The following is a 26,378-nucleotide window of genomic DNA, read 5'->3' on the forward strand; positions in this document are numbered from 1 at the left end:
GAAAGTTTTTAAAAATAACATTTCAAAGCAATTTGTGTTTGCTGTCATTCAGGTAATAACTATTTTGCCAACTCACCTTAAGTGCACCGATGAACACATGTTCATTCAGGAAACTGGAAAGCATGCGGGCCATAGATGCTCCCTAGGAAAGAAGAAGCTGCTCATTATTTGAACAAAATATTCCATTTTATGAGCACTATTTGAGCTGTGCTCTTGACTACAATTTGTACTTTAATTGAATGTTTGAATTATTCCCAAACATACTGATGAAATGGTGAATAGTCACTAGGTAAAAAGTGAGCAAATGTCCTACATATAAAGAGGTCAGGATCTATACCAAAAATTTTAAATTGAGGTATTTATTTGGAAGAATAAATTTCTACTAAACAGAAGGGTTTGTCATTAAAATAGCACATTATTTAAGTCTATTCATAATGATAGGTTGTACCCAGCATCTAATATGGGATTCATTAATACTTGCTGACTCAGAACTGATTTAACCATATTTTCTGAAACTAATTTATTCAATAAAATTAAGGTATTAGTAGTAAAAATTTTAAATTGCATATTAATCTGCAATCCTTAGAATCCATTTTATGCAACTCTCTAGAAGAGTACAGAAAAAAGGGAAATATATAACTGCTTTTACCTTGTTGTAAGTAAATAAGTCAAAGAGTTCATGTATTTCACTTGTTTTTGTGAAATTTTCCACCTTCATGGACACAGCTCTAGACACCAGGGCATGATCTTCGCTGAGGACACCATGTAAAAAGTTAGAAAAAAAGATCTCATTCTATAAAGGAAAAAATTGAGCTATATTAACTTCTGAGGTGTCATAAAAACATTAAATTCAGTGGTTCTAAAATGCTTTCAAAATATTGAGGCATTTTAAATTTCAATATATTGAAAGCATGGATATTCAATATCAGACTTTCATGATAATGAAAGGAGAAAAAAGACAATTGAGAAGTATGAGTGAATTGCAATATGCCCCCAAATCAGATTTTCCTGAATAACAGAACTGTAGGATATTTTCCTTCCTATTTTGTTTCTCTTTTATATTTCAATTTTTTTAAAAAAAATCAATTACTGTGGTTTCTAACAGTCATATAAGTTTCCTCACAGGAGATCCATAGCTGCCTGACAAAGCCTTCAGGAAGCAACATCTCTTAATTCTCTAGAATTTTATTGGGAAATGCATTAATGTCTTCTTAAAATTGCTCAGTCTCTCTTATATGGATATTTACAAAGCAAAATGTAAATGTGTGTTAGATGTGCAAATTTACAAGGACGCTAACATAATAACTTACAGCTGGAAAGAAATTCACAACTGGATACTAGAGCTTATGGCTCATGCATTATGAGAAGACAATTTATTATATTTTAATAAAAACTACAGAATTCTCCAAGAGGCTAGCTCTCTCTCTCAAACACATAACAAGGACAATTTATCCCTCATGTAAAGCTAGATAGAAAACCAATTTATAGTCAGAGGGTCTTGGGATGACAGAAACCAAGCAAAGATCTGTGAAGAAACCATACAGTTTGTTAATAGCCTGTAGAGCCGATTAGCCCCTGAGAATCCATATGAAACTTCAGGTCCCTGCTGCCTGTCTTTCATACTCCCAAATTAACTATCTCAGCCTTTGACAGTGTCAGAAAAACTTTCAAATTTTATTCTACTTCCATTTGTGAATGTTTCAATCAACCTTTCTTGTTATCACTTTAATTTTAATTAGTAATACACGGATCAGGCTATTATTAAACTCTGTTCTTCCAAAAATGAGAAAGTCACATAGAGTAATGTGTTTCAAATGATTTTTTTGAGACAGGGGCTCACTATGTTTATCAGACTGTCCTTGAAGTCATGATTCTCCTGCCTCAGTCTTCCAAGTAGCTGGGCTTACAGACACACACCACCACACTGTCAAACTTTAGTGTGAACAAGGGTCACATGGGGACTTTGTCAAACTCATATGCTAATTCAGTTGGTCCAGGTTGGAGCCTATATTGCTAATAAACTATCCAAATACTACTGATGTTTCAAGTCCAAGAATCATACTGCAAGTAGCAAGAATTTAGAGAAAACATCAGCATATGTCTTATTCTATTCATTAAGCATAGGTTTTATTAGTTTGACACTTAAGGGTTCTTGAGAATATCTCAGTATTAAACCATATGTCATGAAGCACAATGTAAAAAATAGAGAGAAAACACCCATAATCTAATACCTTAAGATTTAACCACCACTACAATATTAGTATAGCTATTTCCAATCTTTTCCCCTATGCAGTTCTTTGTCCCCATAGTTGCACACCCTACTTAATATAGTATTTTAAAGTTTGCTATCTAATCTTCACAACTATTCCTTATAATGGCTACTACATTATAAATGGAACAGAAATATAAATTTGAAGAAATAAACCAAAACTTAATAGTGATTATTACCACAGGGTGATCAAGTCACAGAGGATTTGCTTGTTTTCAAACTATAGCAGATAAAATTTTTGAAAAAGTAAAACATTAAAATAAAAATGTAGTTTTTAGGTCAGTGGACCATAATCATTACCCATCTATGTTGTTTCCAGCTTTTTGTTGTTATAATCAGTTTTAATGAACACTTTTGTACCACATATGACATTCTTCCTATTTTGTGAGATTTTTCCCATTTCAGAATAGATTGTTTGTCTTTCTTTTTCCTGTCTGGCATAAGGTTTTACATAATCTTGAGGGTATCACTGCAACCACACAAGATAACTGTGATAAATGAGGCAAACATCTTTTCCTCAAAAACCTGGAAGTCTTTCTACTCTGGGCCTGTCATAAAGTAATGTTGTCCCCACCCTGTTCCTGTCCTGCTGAAGGCAAACAACATTTTAAAAAGTGATATCAGCTTTTAGGGGAAAAAGACATTTAGCCACTGCATATAGTGATTAGATAAAATCCATCTGTACAACCAGTACTTCTTCCTGCAAGCCATGATATCCCAGAGAAGACTATTTCTACTAAAATCTATTGTTATCCTTGGAAATATAACACTATTTGTTATTATCTCATTTATTGTTGTTTTTACCATTTTCAGATGGTAAAACAATTTCAGTTTTTAAAATGGTGCAAACAGCAATGTTCTCAGTGGACTACTATGAGTACTAAGTTAATTCACACAAGTTCTTTGCATAATGCCTAGCAAATAGAACATGCTCTTCCTCCTCCTCATCATCATATCTTCAGAGCTCTTCTGAAGATGGAATGAGATAAACACATAATGAATGGTTAGTTATGGGCAAGTTCTAGAATATACACAGCTGATGATCAGTGATCAGCTGAAATCCTGCATGAAGCGCAGTTAAGCTCAGAGGTGTCCCACCGTGCGCCTCAGCTTGATGACAGTGGGATCTTACTGGGCTGAGGGGCCCTCCATCAAGTCTGCTGTTTCCTTGGATCAGTCAGAACAAGAGACAGAGAAAGGTTATTGAGTCTCAGTGTTAGAACTGGAGCTTCTAGAGCCAAGAACCCCTTTGTCCTTAACGTTCTGCACCCTTGACCACAACTTTCACATTCTGCTTTGATGACTTTCGACTGAAATTAAACTAAGCAATAGTAAAATGGAAATCTGCTCCTGCCTCTGGTTCTATAAGTTCCATACTAAATTTCAATCAAATTAATAGATTAAAAGGAAATCAAAGTTCTTGGTCTCCAGAGATCATTAAAATAAGGCCTGAAGCTTTTATAACATACAACTCATTGTAATTTCCTGAAGCTCCAGGAACTGACATTCTTCTGACAAGAGTTATATTTGCTCAGCTTTACAAATGACTGAGAAATGTTGACTAGAAAAGAACGATTAAGAAATCAATGAAAAAAAGAAATAACTAAATGGTTCAAAAAGAGAATATTATAATTTTAGCTTCAAAAGTATCAGTAATATGTTTTCATCAAGTTTTGCCAGATTCTGTTAAGTTAGCCATTTTAGTTGTAAGAGGTAACTGAAAGTCATGTGAATACTATAGTCTATTCAATTAAGAAAATAACATGAATTCCATTTTTTGAAATTTATTTCTTTCATTATTGACTTTAAGCACAGAGTTAATTTCGGATCCAACCAAATGCTTTCAAAAACATTCATAGATGGCATTAACCACATTTGGTTCTATTTCATAAAAGAGGTATATATGCAGGTTTGTAAGTATAGAACCTATAGAAAGAACTTTAGGAGACAACTATACATATATGTTTATTATATGTATGTGAGTAAAAAACATATATACACATATAGAGATTGCCAAAAAATGGATACACACTTCAGGAAAAGAATATATGATGTTTCTTCAACAAATGATGTTACCCTCACATGGGGGACCTTAGAGGATTTCATATATCACAAAAAACCCACTGCACTCCCAGCCCTTAGAGAAGAAATTGAAAATGCATGTGCAGCAATTTCAATGACCAAGGTTACCCAAGCAGCAGTTCACCATACTAATAAATGTCTGGAAACTGATGGCCACCACTTTGAGCACCTCTTGTAATTGTAGAGGCCAAGGGTAACATATATTAATCTCACGATGTTTCGATAAATTTAGTATTAACATATTTATACAAGTTTTACTTTTCCTAAAGTGTGTATACATTTTTGGTGGTTGCTCTGTCTGTCTGTCTCTCTCTCTCTTTATATGTAATGTATATATTATATATGATAAAATAAATATATTCATATATTAACCAATATTAATTAATAACAAATATAATAAAATAACTATATTATATAATATAATGTTAATAATATAAATATATTATATATAATCATAAAATAAACACACATCCCATGAGCATCTTGAGAATAAGAGTATTCCTGTGTCTTTTCTCAGCATAGTGATAAAAAGCTTGGTCAGAGTCCTGGAATTGAATTTTGGCTTTAACATTTAATAACTGTGATACCTTGGGCAACTCAATTAATCCTTTTCTGCCTCCATTTACTTATCTGTAAGGTAGAAGTAATAACAACTATACTCATGTGGTTATTCTGAGGATTAAGATGATATATGTATAACATTCACCCTGCCTGGAATTGACCTTCTAGGTACCCAGTGAATGGCAAATAGGATGTTATTACTGCTATCATCATCTTTATGCTTATCATAAGTTAGGCCCACAGTTAGGATTATAGTCACAGTTCTGGACTGGTTAGGAAAAGGACCTGGAGTGAGTCACAGAACCTCTGCATCTCCTGATCTATATAACAATGTCCAGCCACAGGGCCTGTGCACAGTCCAGGGAGGAAGGGGAGACACTGCCGAGTGACCACACTGGCTGGGAACATCTTCCAGGATGCCTGCAAAGAACAGAACAGCTGGCATAGGATCCAGTGTCAAGAGGCTGCTCAACTTCCCTGTTTCCCACACACTGTGACTTCACAAGCAGAGAAAAGAAAGCTTTCAAAAGCCTTTGATGGAACCAAGATCGGCTTTTTGTATTCTGCCCCAAAATCAACAAAAAGCATTGAGCTATTACTACTTTTCACAAAAGAAAGAAACTTTACTAGGAAGATAATATAGACAGTCTTTTATACTGTGAATCCCACATCCAGGGATTCAACTAGCTGAGGATCAAGAGCAAATGGTGGAAAGAAAATGCATCTGTACTGAACACATACAGATTTTTTTTCTTGTCATTGTTCCTTAGGAAATATGGTATATGTACCTACACAGTAGTTAAATTATACTAGGTATTACAGGTAATCTAGAGATGATTGAAAGTATACAGGAGAGTATGCATAGGCTATATGCAAGTAATACATTTTTTATAGAAGGGTTTTCCTGTCTGAGAAGTATCTGGGAGCTAATCCCAGAGGATCCTGAGGAACAACTACAGAAAGGAGCACCATCTTAAACTCTTCTTTAACAGATTTAGTGTGCAAAGAAGGCCTGGCCAATGGAGACCAGCATTTCCAATATTAATAAGCTCCGAATTAATTAGGGTAGGGAGAAGAGAGAGGAGGTCAGGTACATAGCCTTAAAACAGTGAGGAGGTGAGATGACAGAATGCTAGCCAACAGTCGCAGGGAGGAGCAATCCTGAGGAACAGAAGAGGGACAGGAGGCAGAAATGGGGCTGGGCGGGGTAGATATGCAAATGAAGAAAGGACTTTCGCTTTGCTAAAACTGTGAAGTCCACCTCAAAAGATAACATTAAATCTAAACATTTATATATCTAAATCAAATCAATTGGCTTTATCATGTCATTCTAAAAGGACTATCTAATTACTTTAAATAAATATCAGAAACATATGCTATAGTTGAAATGATCAGATTCTGATATCTGATTGTGATATCTGAAATTAAATTTATTTTCAACACATACTACTTTTCACTACAATCAGCAAAACAATATCAGCAAAAATATTTAATGAGTCACTAAAAGTAACATATTACTTACCATTGAAGTCAGACTAAAGATTGCAACTGCCTTAAAATTTAGTAGGAATAATGAAAATAATCAAAAATCTAAATAATTAAAAAGATTATATGTAAACACTTTATAAGATAACATAATAAAATACTGAGTAGCCATTAAAAACCTTGTTTTTAAAGAGAATTTGATGAGTAGAAATGCTCATGATATAATATAGAGTATGAAAAGTACTATGAGTTCTGTATAATTCCCATTTTCAAAATATTTATAATAGGTGTAAAGCCTGGACTAAAGACATCAAAAAAAATCATGGATAATCTCTAGTATTGATATCAATAATTTAATATTCTTTGAAATTTATATATTTTGAACAATATTATGCATTGCTTTTAAAACTGGGAAAAAAAATTTAAAAATAAATTTAATAAACATACTTACTCTTGGGAGTTTAGGATTGAAGTAGTTAGTTATTCCAAACTCAAAATAAGATGCAAAACCCTCATTGAGCCAGATATTGTTCCACCAATTCATGGTAACCAAGTTTCCAAACCACTTTTGGAAATGGGAGGGAAAAAGAGCTTTCATGAATTTGTCATACTTGCATATAAAATAAACATAAGGTCCAAAGACATGATTCAACTTTATCTGCCATCAATCATAAAGCTTGAAAACAGGATTCCAAAGACCAGCTTATTGTTTCAACTTAAGGAGATAGTTATGCATTTCTCTGAAACAATTATTTCATGTACAATAATTGAATGCAATTTTTGCTTTAAAATTATGATGTTCAAACATAAGGTAGAATAGTATCTTTTAAATCATTTTACTTTGCCAAAAAGTTGTGCTTAGTTAAATAAATCAGAAGCCCTGAATGCAGACTTACCACCTATTAATTCTCTCACCTTATACACTCAACAGAATTTTGTTGTAAGCAGTTTAATAAGAACATGATTTAATCTGTGCCACACATAAATCACTAATGGTCCACATATGATTATTTTCTATTTCAATTGAACAGAAAAAAAAGTGCTGATTTTGAACAGAATTAGGAAAGAAAAATATAATAATTTCCAAAATCAACAAATCCATGCCCTGGTCTTTAACCAAATTCTTATAATAACTTTTAGAAGCCTGTATTCCAAAACAGTATGTCACTTAGGCTTTAGTTTAAAAAATGACACTTGGGGTGACTGGTCAACACTTGTGAAAAGGTGTGTTGACTGTGTTCTGGGTGTTACCCAATCCTAGGAAGTTGCTCTTTTCAAAAACTTATGAGGCCACATAACTAAGAAGATAACATTTTCATGGTGGAGATAGTTTCTTTCTTGACAAATGTGTGTTAATGGAATTGAAACTAAAACATAGATGTGAGAACCTTCATCAAATCAAACGGCTAACTTTCTAAGATGACAGTGTGAACACACCTAGATCTAATGAAATGAATTTTTATTTACAGTGCTATATGGATGCATCTTGAAGATTAATTATCGCTCCTCTTATTACTGTGCTGTCTGCATCCACTTAGCCTTTCTTCAAAATAAAAATAAACGTTTATAATCAAAAATAAAATTTATGACAATCTAGCGATGGAGTGTGAGTATCTTGCAGTGACATTTTCAAATATCCCTTGTTTTAAGGTGGAATGAAAAACAAATACAGCTCTGTGCAGCTTATGTTTCTTAAAGAAAACCTTGCAATACAAAATTAATCTTTGGATGCAAATCTTCAAACTTGGATCAGACTGTGAAGTCCCATTACTTCCATTCATCACCAATAACTCAACTCCAGCCAGAATCTCGGTACACAGATTCTTCATTGCTTTTACTCACTGTTGTACCTTTCAAGAAATGGGGGGTTTTTTCTTTCCTCAAATTTTATTTACGGCAGGGATTTCTATTTTTTTCCTATTTTAGGCAGAGCATCTGGCGAATGTGAAATAAGAAAGAATATTTTACCACATGCCTGATGTCCAATCTCATGGGAGACAATATGGGAGATCAGAGCCTTTTTTACTGTCAGTTGATCACTTGGCAGCAGCAGTAACAATGATTCATCAAACATCATTAGTCCCCAATTTTCCATTGCATGGTTGTCAAAAACAGGCAAGGCAATTAGATCTGAGTGGATTGAAATGAAGGAAAAATGAAATCATCAGTTACAAAAATATTGAGATTACACCTATGAATTATCTCAAAATGAAATCATAGGGAGAGCTCCAGGGCTGGATGTGCACCTGCGCGAGTTGGTTGCGCTAACCCAAACTCGCAGGGTTCGGCAGCAGGGGCTGAGGGACGCCGGGCGGTCAGCGGTCTGCGGCGAGGCGATGAGGTTTTTAATGTGAATATTAATACCAATCAAGGTACATTGAAATAAGGGCAATACAACAGAGTCCAGTCCTTGCAGCATATTATACAACATGTGAATTTTGACAGCATGATTAACCCACAGTTGCTGTAGGTGGTACAATAGAGGCTAGCCTAACTGAAGAAATAAAACCAATGTTTATGTTTCACATTGGAAGTAGAACCTGAAGACAAAGACTTTCTTATATTAAGCAGTTTTGATGGCAGAAAAAAGACAGTCTTATAGTGTTGGAGAAGCAATGGAGCAACTCACAGGACCTGATAGATAAAAAATGGACCAATATGGATCCAGAAGAAAGAATGTTGTCAGCTGCCACAGCTTTTGCTCGTATCTGTGCAGGGCAGGGTGATGGAGACCTAAGCAGAGAAGCCCAATCTATCCAGTATGATCCCTACAGTAAAGCTTCAGTAGCCCCAGGGAAGCAACCTGCTCTGCCTGTGCAACTGCAGTACCCACATGTAGAAAGTCCTGTCACTTCGAAAACAGTCTCAGAGGTCTCTCAAAGGCTCCGAAAGCCAGTGATGAAGAGAAAGGTGCTTTGTAGAAAGCCAGATGGGAAAGTATTAGTGACAGATGAGTCAATTATCAGTGAATCAGAATGTGACACAGAAAGTGATGCAGATCTCTGGGACTTAAAACAAAGGCTGATGAATCTGCAGTTCCAGGAAGATAGGGAGTCCCCAGTGGATATTTCACAAAAATTTAATCAGCCACATGAATACCAAGGAATTTCACAAGATCAGGTCATTGGCTATCTACAAAGAGAGGGAATGGGCCCTCCCGCTTATGAACAAGACCTGATTGTTGCCAGCAGACCCAAGTCCTTTATTCTCCCAAGGCTGGACCAGTTAAGCCGAAATTGAGGCAAGATAGACGGGGTAGCTCGATATTTTGAATACAAAAAGGACTGGGACTTGATGCGGCTGCCTGGTGAAGATCACAGGAAGGAGGTACAGTGGGGTATCCAAGAAAGGTTTCTTTCCCGAGCAGAACCCCAGTCCAAGCCTCAACACGTGTATGTTCCAAACAATTACATAGTGCCAACTGAGAAAAAAAGATATGCCATTTGTTGGGGTGTTTGCTGTGGCCTTGCAAACGGTGACATGCCCAGGAAGCTTCCTTTCCCTCTTTCTCCTTCTTAAGATTTTTTTAACCTGTCTCTCCTCCTACAGAATTGTTTAAGATATCCTGTTTCTTTATCTGGTTCCTTTTAAATAGAAACACCCACCATTAGTGGTCCCCTGCTGTGTATCATACAGCTATCAGACACTACTTAACTTCCAAATTACTACTCTCAAATATAGAAATTACAAGAAAAATCATGCCAGAGAGATAAAAACTTATCTGGTCTTTGTATTTTGTCAAATTAGTAAGCACTATTTGTGTTTGAAAGCCTTTTTACCTTGGGTCAATGTAAGCTACTGTGTTTTAGTGTGTTTTAAAATTGGTGGGCATTAAGCTTATCTATTAAAGAATTTTGGAAACAAAAAAAAAAGAAACCATAAAATTACTAGAAAATGCAACAGGTTATTAATAAGTTGAAGGTTTTCAAAAACTAACACCAAAGATAGAAGACAAAAAATAAAGTTTCACTATATAAAAATCAAATACAACAGAATATTAATAAGCTGAGGCTTTTCAAAAACTAACACCAAAAATAGAAGACAAAAAGTAAACAGTTTTGCTATATAAAAATCAAATACTTTTGATAAAGGACTTATAAAAATATATAAAGAACTCTTAAAACTCAATCTGAAAACAATGGTCAAAACTAGGAAAGACGCCTTACTAAAGAAAATACACAAATATCAAATTAACATGAAAAGATGCTCAACACCATTTGTTGTTTAATAATGGTAAACTTTAAAGCAATGAGATACCACTATAGAGAATGTGAATTTTGAGCAGAGTTAGGAAATGAAATGGCTACTACAATGGCTAAAATCCAAACTATTAGCAATACCAAGGATGCAGAACAAGACAAATGCTTATTCACTGCTGTGGAATGCAAAATATCATAGTCACTTTTGCAGGTCGTTTGGTAGTTTCTTACAAAGCTAAATGTAGGCCTACCATAAGATTAACAATTGTACTTCTAGGTATTTACCCAAATGAACTGAAACCTTACATGTACACACAAAAATCTGCACACAAATGTTTATAGCAGTTTTACTCATAATTGCTAAAAATTGTAAACAATCAAGATGCCCTTCAGTGGATGAATGGATAAATTGTTGTGCATTCTTACAATAGAATATTATTCAACAACAAAAAGAATTAACTCTCAATCTATGAGGAGATGGGGAGGAACCTGAAATGCATATTGCTGAGTAGCAAGAAGCCAGTCTGAAAAAGCCACATACTGATACATACATACTACATGTCATATAGGTGTGATTCCAGCTACATGACATTGTGGAAAAGGTAGAAATATAAAGTAAAAAGGTCAGTAGTTGTTCAAGGTGCAGGGAAAGGGAAAAAGATCACTATGTGAGCACAGGAGACATTTATGGCAGTAAGACTATTCAGTATGATATTGTAATGGTGGAGACACATCATTCATTATATACTTATAAAAACATATAGATGTAGAGCTGGGGATTTAGCTCAGTGGTTCCGATGCCTGCCTTGAAAGCGCAAGGTCCCGATCCAATCCCTTGTACAAAAAACAAACAAACAAACAAACCACATAGACATATACAACATGAAGAGTGAACCCTGACTTAAATTAAGGATTGCAGCTAGTAATAATGTGTTGGCAATGGTTCACCACTCGTGACCAATGTACCACACTAGTGGAAGCTGTTAACAATAGGGTATGGGGTGGTGAGAAGGCGTAGTGGAGAGAAGATATATGGGAACTCTCTGTACTTTCTGCATAATTTCCCTGTAAGCTTAAAGCTGCTCTGAAGCATGAAGTCTATTTAAAAGTAAATAGTTCACCCAAAACCCCCACTATGAACAAATTTGAAAGGCAAACCACAAACTGGGAAAAATATTTGTAATACATACCACAACAACTAGGTTTTTGAAAAAAATATTTAAAGAATACTGACAAACCTAAAAGAAAAAGCATAGTCGGGAAGCTGAGATGGGAGAGGGGAGGATCCCTGCCTAGACTGATCTCAAACAAACTGCTCAACATAGTGAGACTCTTACCTCAAATATAAGCAAACAAAAACAATTCACCAAAGAAATAATTCAAACAGTCAAAATGTTATTTAAAATACTCATCAAGAAAAAAAGCTTTAAAAAAAAGAAACAAAGCTTAAAATCATATAGCACTTCCAAATGCTTGAAATTAATAATGAATACTGGTGTAGATGTAGGAAAATTGGCACCTAGACCATCGGCGAGGGTGCCAATAAAACAGCATTTCTGCAGAAATCTAGCGAAGTGTTTTAGGGTTCTCAGAATACTGATACAATTATACTAAATCATTCTACAGTTGGAATTTATACTAATCCAAATAATACAGATATTTGGAAACATTTTCTTATAAGGATTTTATTTTTTATTTTATTTTATAGAGACAGGGTCTCGCTATGTAGTTCAGGCTGGTCTTGAACTCACTCTGTAGCCCAGGCTGGCCTCAAACTCATGGCAATCCTCCTGCCTCAGCCTCTGGAGTGCTGGGATTACAGGTATGTGCCACCACACCTGGGTTTGTATTTTTAAAATAGCCAAGAAAGTAAAATCAACCCAAGTATTCAACCACAGAGGATTAAATATAAATAAATTGTTTTGTTAAATGATATATGGGAATTCCATATCTGAAATGATAATACAAAATAATATTTAGTTATCTCTACCCTGTTGAGTGTACTGTTATCTTTTTTTTTTTTTTTTTTTTTTTTGGTACCAGGGATCAAACTCGGGACCTTGCGCTTGCGAGGCAGGTGGCGGAACCACTGAACTAAATCTCAGGCCCTGTTATCTTTTTATAAAGCCATTCAAAGAGCAGTGTCAACTCTATTGTGACATTTTTGTTAAGAGGAAGACAGAGATTGAGACTGACAGACCTTGGGAAGATATACACCAAAATGCTAGTGATGATTAACTTTGTGTGATAGTATTACAATAGATTTTTCTTCTCTTTTTTGTGCCTTTCTGTATGTTTCCAAACCTCCTACATTGTGATTATTTATTACATTTATAATTAAAAGAACAATAAAAGTATTTTTTCTTGTAATGTCATCCCTATTGCCCTAATGCCAACCTTTGCAAACAAATGTCCTGACATGTATTGTGTTAAGCATTTGCATTTGCACGCAGCTGAAATGCACACTATGTAATTAAAGTCCATCCCAGACCTCTCATAACCTGCATCAGCGAGTGCCACACATGTACTGAGTTGCTTAGCCTAGATTGCTCATTCTCCTAAACTTTCTCACTTCCCTTCATACCTACCCTGGCTACCAACCTACTCATTTTCCTCATAAAAGACTATTCTGCTCAGCCAAGTTAACACAACCAGAGCCTTTTTCTCTGCACGCTATTTGCAATCCCAGGAAATTCTCTGTTCAACCTATGGTTGTTACAAAAGTCATTTCTTACTAATCCTGATAACTATTTTTAAACTCTTTTATTCAGATGTATAGAATTAGATTAAGGAAAATTGGTGAACTAACACTGGTTCACTCGTGACCCTGTTTTATTTAAATGATTAGCTCATTATTTTAAAATAATAATATAAACATCCATGAATCTACCACTTAACTCTGTAGAACAGGGATTGGCAAACTTTTTCTCTAAAAGACCAGCTATCAAAAATGTTGAGCTTTGGGGCCAGGGATTTAGCTCGGTGATTTCACCGCCTGCTGCACAAGTGCAAGGACCCGAGTTCAATCCCTGGTACTAAAAAAAAAGCCAAGCCCAGTGGTAGGGGCTTCTCAGCTGCCTTCCCACTGCTCCTGGTCCAGAGGAAGGGGCTTCCTGGTCACCATCCCTCCTGTCGCTCCCAGCCCAGAGGAAGGGGATTCCGGGCTGCCATCAGTCCCACTACTCCCAGCCCAGAGGTAGGGGCTTCTGGGCCACCATCCCTACCACTGCTCCCAGCCCCTGTCCCACCTCTCCCAGCTCAGAGGAGGAGATCCGCATGGGCTCCATCAGCACCCCCTCCCCGCCCCCCAGTTGAAATGAGAAAACACATAAATAAGTTTCAAAACCACACTTCCAGATCACCTACAGCAACCCCAAAGGGAAATGAGATGGAACACTCTGATACTCAACCACCTGGACCCCATGAACTGGCAACAAAAAGGGATCTAGAAAAAATGAAATCAGAAATAATTTCTCAGATAAAGGAGAAATTGTGCTCCTAGTGCAAGACATGATTAATAAACCTAGAGAGGAGCCGAGGAACATGATGGAATCCCAACATAGGAAACAAATGGAATCCATAAAACAGATGCAAATAGATTTCCAGGAGATGACAAACTCCACTGAAAGTCTATACAGCAGAATGAGCCAATGTGACAGAATTTCAGATATAGCAGATAAGATTGTAATTAGTGACCAGGAAAAGAAAAATTGCTTCAAAATTATAAGGAAACATGAGAAATCAATCCAGCAGCTGCTAGATGATGCAAAGAAGAATAACATAAGACTGATTGGAGTCAATGAAGAAACAGGAGACAGTGCAGATGACATAAAAAAAACTCTTCACAGAAGCAATGGCAGAAAACTTCCCAAGCAGGGGAAAAGAACTTGACATACAGATAAGTGAGGCATGTAGGACTCCAAATAGCCTTGATCAAAATAAATCTACACATAGGCATATAACTGTTAAGATTCCAGAAACTCAACAGAAGAACAAAGTTCTACAAACAGTTAGAGAAAAGAAACAAATCACATACAAAGGAAAGCCCATCAGAATCACAGCAGACTTCTCAACACAAACCATCAAGGCAAGAAGAGCTTGGAGTGACATATTCCAAGCCCTAAAAGAAAACAGCCTCTAACCTAGATTGATGTACCCTGCAGAACTATCTTTCAAAATTGATGGAGAAATAATATATTTTCATGACAAAGAGCGCCTTGGGAACTTCATGAATACCAAGCCAGCACTCCAAAAAATTTTACACACTATCCTAGGAACAGACATTGATGATCACAACCACAGGAAGCAAAGCAGAATGAACCCATCTGGCAGGACAAGAAATTAAATGTAAAGAGGGAGAAAACAACAAAAAGAAAAAGTCATGGCAATGACAAGTCAATATGTTTCAGTTATAGCTATCAACATTAATGGTCTCAATTCACCAATCAAAAGAAATAGACTGGCAGAATGGGTCAAGAAGCAAAATCCAACAATATGCTGCATACAAGAAACACAATTCAAAAGGAAACTCATAGACTGAAAGTTAAAGGGTGGAAAACAATACTCCATGTGACAGGAATCCAAAAAAAAGCAGGAGTAGCTATCCTCTTGGCAGATCAAGTAGATTTCAAACCAACACTGATGAAGAGAGACAAAGAAGGACATTACATCCTTGTAAAGGGAAGAATCCAAGAGGAAGAGATGACAATCATAAATATCTATGCACCAAACACTAGTGGCCCAACTATATAAAACAAATACTAACAGACATGAAAAGTCACATATGCACTAATACAATTGTAGTGGGGGACCTCAACACCCCATTGTCACAAATAGATAGATCAAGTAGACAAAAAATAAGTAATGAAATACTAGAACTCAATCAAACTCTTGAACAAATGAACTTAACAGATGTTTACAGAGTCTTCCACCCCACAAAATCAGAATACACATTCTTTTCAGCTGCACATGGGTCATTCTCCAAAATAGACCACATACTCACACATAGAACATGTTTAAGTAAGTGCAAAGGAATTGAAGTGATCCCCTGTATATTATCAGACCATACGGGAATGAAATTGGAGATCCATAGCAAATGAAACTGGAAAAATTTCATAAACACATGGAAATTGAACAACACACTTCTGAATAACCAATGAGTCACAGAGGAAACTAAAGAAGAAATCAGACAGTTCCTTCAATTAAAAGACAATGACAATACTACATATTGGAATCTGTGGGACACAATGAAAGCAGTCTTACGAGGAAAGTTCATAGCAGTGAATATACATATTAGGAAAACAGAATGAGCCCAATTAAACAAACTCATGCTGAACCTCAAGCTTCTAGAAAAAGAAGGGCAGGACAACCCCAAAGCTCATACAAGGGAGGAAATTATAAAGATCAGAGGAGAAATCAATGCAATGGAGACTAAGAGAATGATACAAAAAATCAATGAAGCCAAGAGTTGGTTCTTTGAAAGAATCAACAAAATTGGCAAACGCTTAGCCAACCTTATCAGAAAAAGGAAAGAAAATGCCCAAATCCATGCAATTAGGAATGAAAAGGTTGAAATTACAACAGACCCAGCAGAAATCCAGAGGATCATCAATACCTACTTCCAGAACCAATACGCCAATAAGATGGACAACACAGAAGAAATGGACAGATTCCTAGATACATATGAATTACCAAAGTTGAATGAAGAAGACCTAAAAATTCTAAACAACCCAATATCAACCAATGAAACTGAAAATGTAATTAAAAACTTATAAACTAAGAAAAGCCCGGGCCCTGATGGCTTCACTACTGAATTCTACAAGACATTTAGAGAGGAACTACTGCCACTACTGTTTAAACTCTTCAATGAAATTGAAAGGGAAGCAATACTCCCAAATTCATTCCTGGAAGCAAGCATCACCTTGATCCCCAAAACAGAGAAAGACCCAACTGAAAAGGAGAACTACAGGCCAATCTCACCAATGAACATAGATGCAAAAATCCTTAATACAATACTGGCAAATAGAATGCAGAAGATGATCAAGAAGATTATACTCCCTGATCAAGTGGGATTCATCCCAGGGATGCAGGGATGGTTCAATATACGAAAATCAATCAATGTAATACACTATATCAATAGAGCCAAGGACAAAAACCATATGATTATCTCCATTGATGCAGAAAAAGCATTTGACAAAATCCAACATGCATTTATGATAAAAACCCTACAAAAAATTGGAATAGATGGTCTCTACCTCAAACTGATACAAGCCATCTATGAAAACCCAACAGCCAATAACATACTAAATGGTCAAAAACTGAAATCCTTCACACTAAAATCAGGAACAAGACAAGGATGTCCACTATCACCATTCTTGTTCAATATAGTTCTGGAAACATTAGCCATGGCAATTAGACAAGAGAGAGAAATAAAAGGAATAAAGATAGGAAATGAAGAAGTCAAATTGTCATTATTTGCAGATGACATGATACTCTTTACAAAAGACCCCAAGAACTCCACCAAAAGTCTTCTAGACTTAATAACCAAATTCAGTAAAGTAGCTGGTTACAAGGTCAACACACAAAAATCAATAGCTTTCCTCTACACAAATGACAGACTCACTGAGAGAGAAATAGGGAAAATAATTACTTTCACAATAGCATCCAAAAAACTGAAAAACCTAGGATTCAATCTAACGAAAGAAATCAAAGACCTCTTCTCTGAAAACTATGGCACTCTGAAAAGAGAGATTGAAGATGATATCAGAAAATGGACAGACATCCCCTGCTCCTGGGTAGGAAAGATTAATATAGTGAAAATGTCCATACTTCCAAAACTGCTATATAGATTTAATGCAATTCCAATTGAGATCCCAGCAGCATACTTCATGGACCTTGAGAAAACAATCCAAAAATTCATTTGGAACAAGAAGAGACCCAGAATAGCAAAAACAAATCTAGTTAACAAAGACATGGCAGGGGATATCACAATCCTCAACTTGCAACTATCCTACAAGGCTACTGTGATAAAAACAGCATGGTACTGGCAAAGAAACAGACTTGAGGACCAGTGGAACAGATTAGAAGATGCAGAAACAACACCAGACACACTCAGCCATCTCATCTTTGATAAAGGACCCAAACATTCTCACTAGAGGAAAGATAGCCTCTTTAATAAATGGTGCTGGAAAAATTGGGTTTCAACTTGCCAAAGATTAAAACTAGACCTATATCTCTCGCCATGCACTAAAATAAATAAAAATGGACTAAAGATCAAAATATTAAAACAGAAACTCTGAACCAGTTGGAACAGAGGTTAGGTAGAGCTCTTGAAGACATCGGTGTAGGAAAAAATTCTATGAACAAAACCTCAGTTGCCTGTGAACTAGCACAAACAATCAACAAGTGGGATCTCTTCTTATTAAAAAGCTTCTGCACAGCAAGAGAAACCACCAGCAGTGTGAAGAGACAACCCACAATGTGGGGAAAAATCTTCACCTGCTTTTCCTCAGACAAAGGTCTATTATCTCAAATCTATAAAGAACTTCAAAAGATAAGACCTCCCAAAGTTAAAGACCCAATCCAAAAATGGGCATCTGAAATGAACAGACATTTCTCACACAAAGAAGTAGAAATAGCAAATAAATACATGAAAAAATGTTCAACATCACTGGTAATTCGAGAGATGCAAATGAAAACAACACTGAGATTCCACTTCACTCCAGAAAGAATGGCTGCTATCATAAAATCAACCAATAACAAATGCTGGTGGGGCTGTGGGGAAAGAGGAACCCTCCTCCACTGCTGGTGGGAGTGTAGACTGGTGCAAGCACTGTGGAAATCAGTATGGAGATACCTCAAAGAGCTAGGATTGGAAGTCCCATTTGACCCTGCTATTCCACTGCTGGGGACCTTCCCCAATTAAAAGAATCATACCTTAGTGATATATGTGCACCATGTTCATAGCGGCACAGTTTGTGATAGGTAAAACTTGGAAACAGCCCAAATGCCCATCAACTGGAGACTGGATAAAGAAAATGTGGGTTTTTTTATAAAATGGAGTACTGCTCAGCCATAAAAAATGAGAAATTAGAGACATTTATAGCTAAGTGGATGCACATTGAGGCAATACTCTTAAGTGAAATAAATAGGACACACATATGTAAATACTGAATAGTTTCTCTGGTGTGAGAAACTGAAAGTGTAAATAAGGACTAAAATGTATAATAGGTAATGTGAAATAGGAAGAAAAGGGGCACAGGGGAAGGAAAGTTGGAGGGCTAGGGGAAAGGAAAGAAGGGAATGGAATTAATATGAGAAAATGGAAAAATAGGAACAAAATCTTTGTAAATAGGGAGGACTGGAGGGGTTGAAGGGAGGGCTGGGCAAGGGTGAAAAATAAGAACCAAGAGAGACTATGTAAAGATGCAAATTTCCAATGATGAATGTCATTATATTGTATACCTAAAATGTACCAATGATTAGAATGAATAATTGATAATGCAAAATAGGAAGAAAACGTCCAAAGGGGTAGGGGTAGTGGGAAGGGCAGGGGAAAGGAAAGAAGGGAAAGGAAAAATGCTGAGAAATGGAAAAAATGGAAATAAAGTCTTTGTAAATAGGGAAGGGTGGAGGGGGTGAAGGGAGGGCTAGGAATGGGGAAAAAATAAGAACCAAGATGCATCATGTAAAGGTACAATTCCCAATGAGAAATGTAATTGTGTTGTATACCTACAACGTACCAATAAAAGAATAAAAAAAATAACATTGAATCCTCCCTAACACTTGCCATTTGCTAGAATGTTTGCCTTTTTCACTGTAGTTTGAGCCAGGGTCTTGTACGCAATGCAGACTGGCCTTGAACTTGCTATGTAGCTCAGGCTGGCCTCAATCTCACAATCCTGCTGCCTATAACTCCCTGAGTACTAATATTGAAGGCATGCACCAGCACACTATGTTCAAATGTTTATGTTCTGACCACTTAGGAAGCATGATGCTTCACTGTGGCTTTGGATATGCATTTCTCAAGTTATTCATGAAGTGTCTCTTCATTGATTTATTAGCTACATATATTCTCTTTTCTATTCATATATCTTTTACGTGTTACTTTTTCTACTCGATGGTATTTTCTCATTTATTTTTAGATGTTCTTTATGCATTTGGGACACTCAAACTACCACTTTCTCATCCTCTTTCCTTTAAGACTTTTACTTAGCTAGCACTTTATCTCTTGCTAATATAATTTGTTACTCGAGGAGTAGCTGTTCCCTTCACTTAGTTACTTCCACAAAGTCCCAGCCACTTTCTGCTTTTACATTCATACAGCATCTAGGAGTGTATTTGGTACCCAGTATTTCCCCAATAAATTATCATAGTTATCATCATTTTTTCTCTGCTTTATGATTTACCTTATACTTGGGTTTTATTTCTCCAAAAATATATATCACTCAGGAGTGTACAACATAGTCCATTATTACTACAAGTTAAGAGTATAATCAAAACATGAAAGGGAATCTGCCATTTACAATTTTGCAAATCTCTAATGCCCTTGTTTAGTCTTAAAAGCATTAAACACTTTTTCTTTCAAAATCTGTAACCCAAACACTTAACTCTACCAGTTTCTAAAATACTGTGATATTTCAATTCACTTTTGACTTTAAACAGAGTGAGTTAAATGATAGCAATGTCAGAAAAAATACTGTTCTTTATAATAGACACATAAATATGGTCTACATTACCTTAGGTTCTAAGGCTCAGAATTCCTTGAGCAAGCTACAAGATAAACTAAAAGAACACAAGGAATAAATTAACCAATGGCTTTCACCTGACTCACCAAGACCAAAAAGAAAGGCCTATGTGGGAAATGCTGGTGGGGAAAGCGTTCATTTTATTGGTGACTCAACCATAAGTTAAAGTAGTTAAAATATATTTGTTTACCTTTATCCTAAAGATCCATCAGTAGAGAAACTATATAATCACTTATAACCAAAGTAAAATTTTAATTGAGTGGCTACCTATGAGTGTTCATAAGGTAACATTAGTTAAGATGCTATGAAGGATATGTTTTAAAGTGTTGCATATAATCCTGATACCTAGGAGTTGATAATCTAGTCAGGATAAACTAATTGTATGTATTTATTTCTACCACCCCAAAATGTTTACTGGTTACAGTCTGAGAGAAGCACTACCATGGGCACTGGAGGTACAAAGAAAAAGACAATCTGGGTGCTAAGCCTAAGTTTCCCCTGACCCAACAGGACAGACCATTAGGAGTCCAGAAAGGCGTCCTCCAGGAGAGAGCACTCAGTCGACAAACTTAAGGATTGAGTTAACCAGTTGGATAGAAGATATTCCAGGACATGCAAATTGCAGGTTCAAGACCTGGAGAGCAGAAGATGAAAGCATAAGAGGGAGCACAGAGATACTTATTAAAGCCTGTCAGAATCCCTGATGAGGTAGATGCATTGTTCTAAAGGCATGGTACAGAGCTAGGACTTCATCCTCAAGGCAATGAAAGGCTGCAGAGAGGTTTTTAAGAGGACAGTAACCCGATTAGATTTTTCTCTAAAACCCTTCCTCTGGCTTTGTATGGGAGGACAGATAGAAGGGGCAAAAGGGAAGGAAGTTGAAACCCTAGGAGGACTCCTGTGATGGAGATGTTGGTGATGTAAACTGGGAACAACCAGGGGTTGGGAAAGAAGTGAGTGGGGAAGGCGATAACAAAGTGGAGGAAGGACTCTGCATGGAGGGAGTGCCTGAAAAGAACAAGGATGACTCTGGACTTCTCCTTATCTAATGACACAAATGGAATTTTTCTTGCCTACACAAGGACCACCTTATGAGCATCCAGCACAGAATTCTAGGAGTTTGATCTGAAAGCCTGGACTTATGCTGCCTCCAACCCCCTAAATGACCAGCGTCACCTCCAGAATCTCTGACTGGGCTGTGGCTGGTTCCAGACCTCATTCCTCTTTAGACAGAATGCTGGATTACAGAGCTTCTGGATTCCTGGTATGCAACAGCCTCATACTCCAAATACTTATTCCCCATCTTCTTCTACCATCTGCTAGCATAGGCAGAGCATACTGTTTCCAGGGCTTCCACTAACATATCAAAAGAACAAAATACATTTACATGATGCTCAACATTTAGGAGGAAAGAAAATCACTGAACAACTTTCTGAGCTGAATGGCTCATATAATTTTACACATATACCATACAGATCTATGAGAGATAAAATATTTACACATTTTCTCAAGGATCGTATTATATTCACACATGATTCCAATTTTATACATTGAAAATTCATAGATGGGACCACCAAGTCCTAACCAAATGACTCACAGCTAAAGAATATTTTTGAAAAAAATTTATTAAAGGAAACTAGGATAAGTCATATAAGCCCACTAACTAAAAGGACCCAGAACACAGTGCTACACACTTGAATTATGAGAAAAGGCCAGAATCCAGGAGAAAGATCTGGGTCTGGATGAGGCAAGGGTGCTATTGGGTGCCCAGAACCCAAATGTTCTTGAACATCTGCTGAGTGAGTATACAGCATACAGAGAAGAAAGGGCAGCTGGGCCTCTATGTGTTTTGGAAGGTGAAAAGCATAATGAGGAGAGGCCAAGAGGCTAACTCCAAAGTACCCTTTAAAGGCTTATCTGTGACTGTGACTCATGGGTCCCATAATAAGAAAACAACTGCGCTGGAAGAAAAGATGCCTCACCTGTTTTTGGAAGAGGATAACTGATATTAAACAAATCCTCTAGAAATGAGAAGATGGGTCCTGTGATGTTTAAAGCAAAATCTGCATTTCCATTTGCAATGGCATCTTTCCGGGCCCAGATGCGTATCTAAATCAAAACAATGAAGGAGTAATTAGGAATGTGAAAGCAACTTTGGAAAGTGGTAGCCTGCTTGCTCCATCTCTCTCTTGCTCAAAAGCCAGTCTTACTTTTCCAGAAGAAGCTACATGTTTAGAATGTTTAAGTGCATACATGTGATGAGAAAATCCAGGAGGCAGTGAACTAAATAAAGAACAGTGACTACCCTAGAAAGTATGTTATGTCAACCTTTGAAAATAACATCTATAATTCTATAATTATAAAACAATCCTTGGAATGGTCCACACTACTACTCAAAAAATGTGGATTTTATGTAAAAGGGTACTTTGGACAATTCCTTCTCTTTTCAGGACATATTTCTGATTCAAAACAGAATTGTGCTGTTAGTGATGTTTATACAGTATGGTATATATTAAGCAAATTTGAATTATGCACATTTTAAATGGTTCAATAATTAAAGTATTAATATTCCTAGCTTATTTTCAAATTTTAAAATGAAACTAAAAAATCTTGGAATAAGAGTTGAGGTGAGATTAAAATATTTGTCCAGATGTGAGCGCAATCAATTTATGAAAGAGTTCTGTGCAAAACACTGGAGGAAATGCTACGGAAAATAAAAAGCAGCATAACAATTGCAGCCTTATGTATTCCAAGAGCACATTCACTGAACTATGCTTTTACTTCTGCTGGAAAATTGGTCTTGAATTATGTGAACTTTCAGTTGCGTGAGGGTTTAGGAATGCTCTTCTTTCACAAACTGCAACCACCTGTGTTTTTGAGGCTCTAGCTTGAATCCCTTCACTGCCTTCTGTCTCCCTTGTGCTGCAGAGGCCTCTTTGTGTTGGGAAAGTTGGTCCCAAGACTCTGCCCTGCCCTTGCAGTAAACCTACACTCCCCCTTCCCAAGCTCTCACTTTTGAGGTAACAAGAAGCCTGCTAACCAAAGACCACTCTACTGGGTAAAACAGCAGTCATCTCTCCCCAGTGTAATTTAACTGTAGCCTTTTGGAAAAATAATAGAATTACCAATTAATATTTGCACATTAATTTTTCATTTACAAAGCTCTTCCCATAAATGACCATTCTATAAGTCAAAAGTCCTTCAAAAACACCCCTGGCCCATGCGTGGGCTCTGGCAGCCCTCACCAGACACAGCAGATCTTGACATCTAAGAGAAGAGCATCTTTGCAAATCCCCTGTGTGTCAAAATTTTAAGCAAAGTGTGTTATTGTCATCTTTATTTATGTGTTTCCATGTTTATTCTTGCACCATATTCTCAACTTTATTAAATCATTATCTCATACTTAACTAGCAATTTTTGGATAGGCTGACCACTATTCCAAGCACACATTTTGGTTTCCCTATAGTATATGATGGACCTACTCACTTTGTGGAGCTGAGTCATAGCCAAATGCAATGTTCTACTGATAAACTGAGCCCAAACTTTAAGTTTTCTGGCTAAGAATATTACTTTCTTGGGCATGATCCATTTCCTCTGTTTCTGTGGCAGCTTGCATTCTTTACAAGATAATTTTTCAAGAAGAAAGAGACTTTATCCCTATACAGCAATTGATGGTGGGACAGCAGCACTTACTAAAAGTCACTTGAAATACGGATACTGAGGGACCATGATGTGTCTCTCACTAGCTACGGGAAACAAGGGGCCCATTCCTTCTTCCAGGCCCAAAGTAGGCATTTCCAAATCATGCAGAGCAGATTCATCAATGTATGTCATGAACTTTTCACTTGGCCAATTTTATCTGAAAGTTAAGGATCTCCCAGTCAATAGCTCAGAAAGATAAGCTGTTGTTTGCATACAACACAGTATTATTCGATTGTTAGGTTAGGAGGATGTAGAAGGAGTAGCTTGGAGTGATTCAGCATGGCTCACCATAGCTTCCTTTCTCCACCTCTCAGTGGTATGAGCCTCCAAGATCTTAGTTCTGAGAGTGGCTCAGCCAGCTGTAGCACCTGATTTTTTTCTGCTCCCTAAAGGTCTATAATCTGACTGAAGAAACGGCCTCAGGCAATCATGTTGCATAGCTCCACACTCTGATAGGGAGTTAGCCAGCATAGAAAAGATGATACTTTCCTGAAATCTTACAATGCAATGAGGATATAATTAGAGGGAAACTAGGATTTCGGGACAGAGAACCTCCCACACTTTGCACAGCTCTAGGGAAGTGCTGCATTCCCAGAGCTGAGGAACACAGCAGCCCAGCTCCTAGATTAGGGTGATATATAGCCTGCATTTCAGCCACAACAGTTGCTCCTGGCTGATATCTGTTTAGATTGGATGATGTCTGGGCCACACTTGATGCTAAACACTTTAGCTTCCAGGCTACACGAACACTTTAAGCTAAGCAAACAACACATACTGAACCCAAGCCTCAGGTGCCAGTGTAACAGCCCTCTCTGTTCTCTCTTGTCCTCTGCAAAGGCAGAAACAGGAAAGGGGAGCTCAAAATCTACATGAAGAGTGGGCTTAGAGTGTAGTCTTTGCATGGAAACCCCTCCGTAGAGCGGTAGCAGAAAATGTCATGTCCCACTCTGCAAAGCTTCACTGAGGACTGTAACAGTGCTTGGGAGGAAGAACCAGGAGGTGACAATAAGATGTGTAGGCATAATTCCCAAATGTAGGCAGGACAGACAGGCAACCCATAGCCAGTGCAGTGTCCTTTACCTGAACAATCTTCCTTACTCACCTCCTTGCCCCTTTCCGTTCTGTTGACTTGGTCATAGTCACATATGGCAAGTGCAACTAAGTAAGTTGGCATGGAGGGTGTGGTGTAGAAGGTAGTAACTGTCCATTTGCTTCCATTTACATCTCTTTCTGACTGACCTAGAGAAATTATTTTTAGTCCAAATCAGTGTAAAATTAGATAATAATATCTACCTCTGAAAGACTGTCAAGCCAAATGTCACCCAGCCACTCCTTCTCAACTACTCTCCTCTCCATGGTCTTGTACTTTGAATTTCTCTACCTACCCTACACCCTCAAAACAGCAGTAGGTTATTGTCAAAAATGGTCACCCAGCAGGATCCAAACACAAAGTAACAATATGGAGATACAAACACTGATTGCCCTGGTTTGATTGATACACATGCATACATGTGTTGAAATATCATACTGTATCTCAAAAATACGTACAATTATTTGTTAATCAAAAATATTTTTTAAGATGTTTAAGGAGATGGGAATGCTAACCACCTGATTTGATAACACCTGTTGTATACATGTATCAAATCATTATCCTGTACCCCATAAGTGTGTACAGTTGATATGATTGTAATTGTTTTTAAAATAAATAATATACTAGGAGTATCTAAGGAAGCATCTTAGGCTTTAATTAGCATCCTGAGTAACCTAGGCTTGAGTGGGGCTTGAATCCCAGAGCACTGCAAATTTGGCCCCAATCTGCATTCTCTCTCTTCCACCTACTTCTGTTTCCTAGTCCAGTCTGCTTCTCAGACAACTTAATCTGGAACTGCGTAGGTCTGTGGTAGGTCAATAATGTGCAAACCTGCTCTTTTCCAATTTCAGCCTGGTCTTTAGCAGAAGCAATCGGGAGATTAAGGCAGAAATTACAAACTCAAATGTTTATAAGGATTGGGCATTTTCTGTGACCTGGGCATGTATATAACTGGGAGCCAGGGGCACATGGCCCAGTCTGCAGGAACCAGCATCTTCTCAGCTGGTACTGGTGGATATCATGTAAGAGTTCCAGGGTCGGGGGGTAGATCTTTCATTTTTAAAGAAATAAAAATCTAGACTGTTTTGTAAAATCTCGGGCTCTTTAAAAGTCGGAGACTAATTCAATCAAAAGAGAGAAGCCATGTGAGACAAATAAAACACATCTGTGCATCAGATTCAGACCAAGTCCACCAGCCTGTTATCACTAATGATCAATAGCTGAAGCCCAACTAATGGGCAGGC

General features: G+C 37.0%; 1 protein-coding gene and 1 pseudogene across 1 annotated transcript in view; one reads left to right on the plus strand and one right to left on the minus strand.

The window, feature by feature from the left end:
* Nucleotides 1-26,378, minus strand: part of Lvrn (laeverin) — a 69,967-nt gene that overhangs the window by 29,886 nt on the left and 13,703 nt on the right. The window contains exons 3-8 of the mRNA XM_004836168.3: nt 25,147-25,283; nt 22,325-22,451; nt 8,373-8,527; nt 6,849-6,962; nt 650-793; nt 77-142 (exon numbers count right to left, since the gene is read on the minus strand). Of these exons, the coding sequence (XP_004836225.1) occupies nt 77-142; nt 650-793; nt 6,849-6,962; nt 8,373-8,527; nt 22,325-22,451; nt 25,147-25,283 (743 nt within the window). The remainder of the gene's footprint in view (nt 1-76; nt 143-649; nt 794-6,848; nt 6,963-8,372; nt 8,528-22,324; nt 22,452-25,146; nt 25,284-26,378) is intronic.
* LOC101719178 (centriolar and ciliogenesis-associated protein HYLS1-like) lies at nt 8,732-10,145 on the plus strand (annotated as a pseudogene).

Source organism: Heterocephalus glaber, unplaced genomic scaffold (genome assembly GCF_053883595.1).
Source record: "Heterocephalus glaber isolate CG9 unplaced genomic scaffold, H.glaber_assembly_v1.0 deba00001606, whole genome shotgun sequence".
NCBI classification, from domain to species: domain Eukaryota; kingdom Metazoa; phylum Chordata; class Mammalia; order Rodentia; family Bathyergidae; genus Heterocephalus; species Heterocephalus glaber.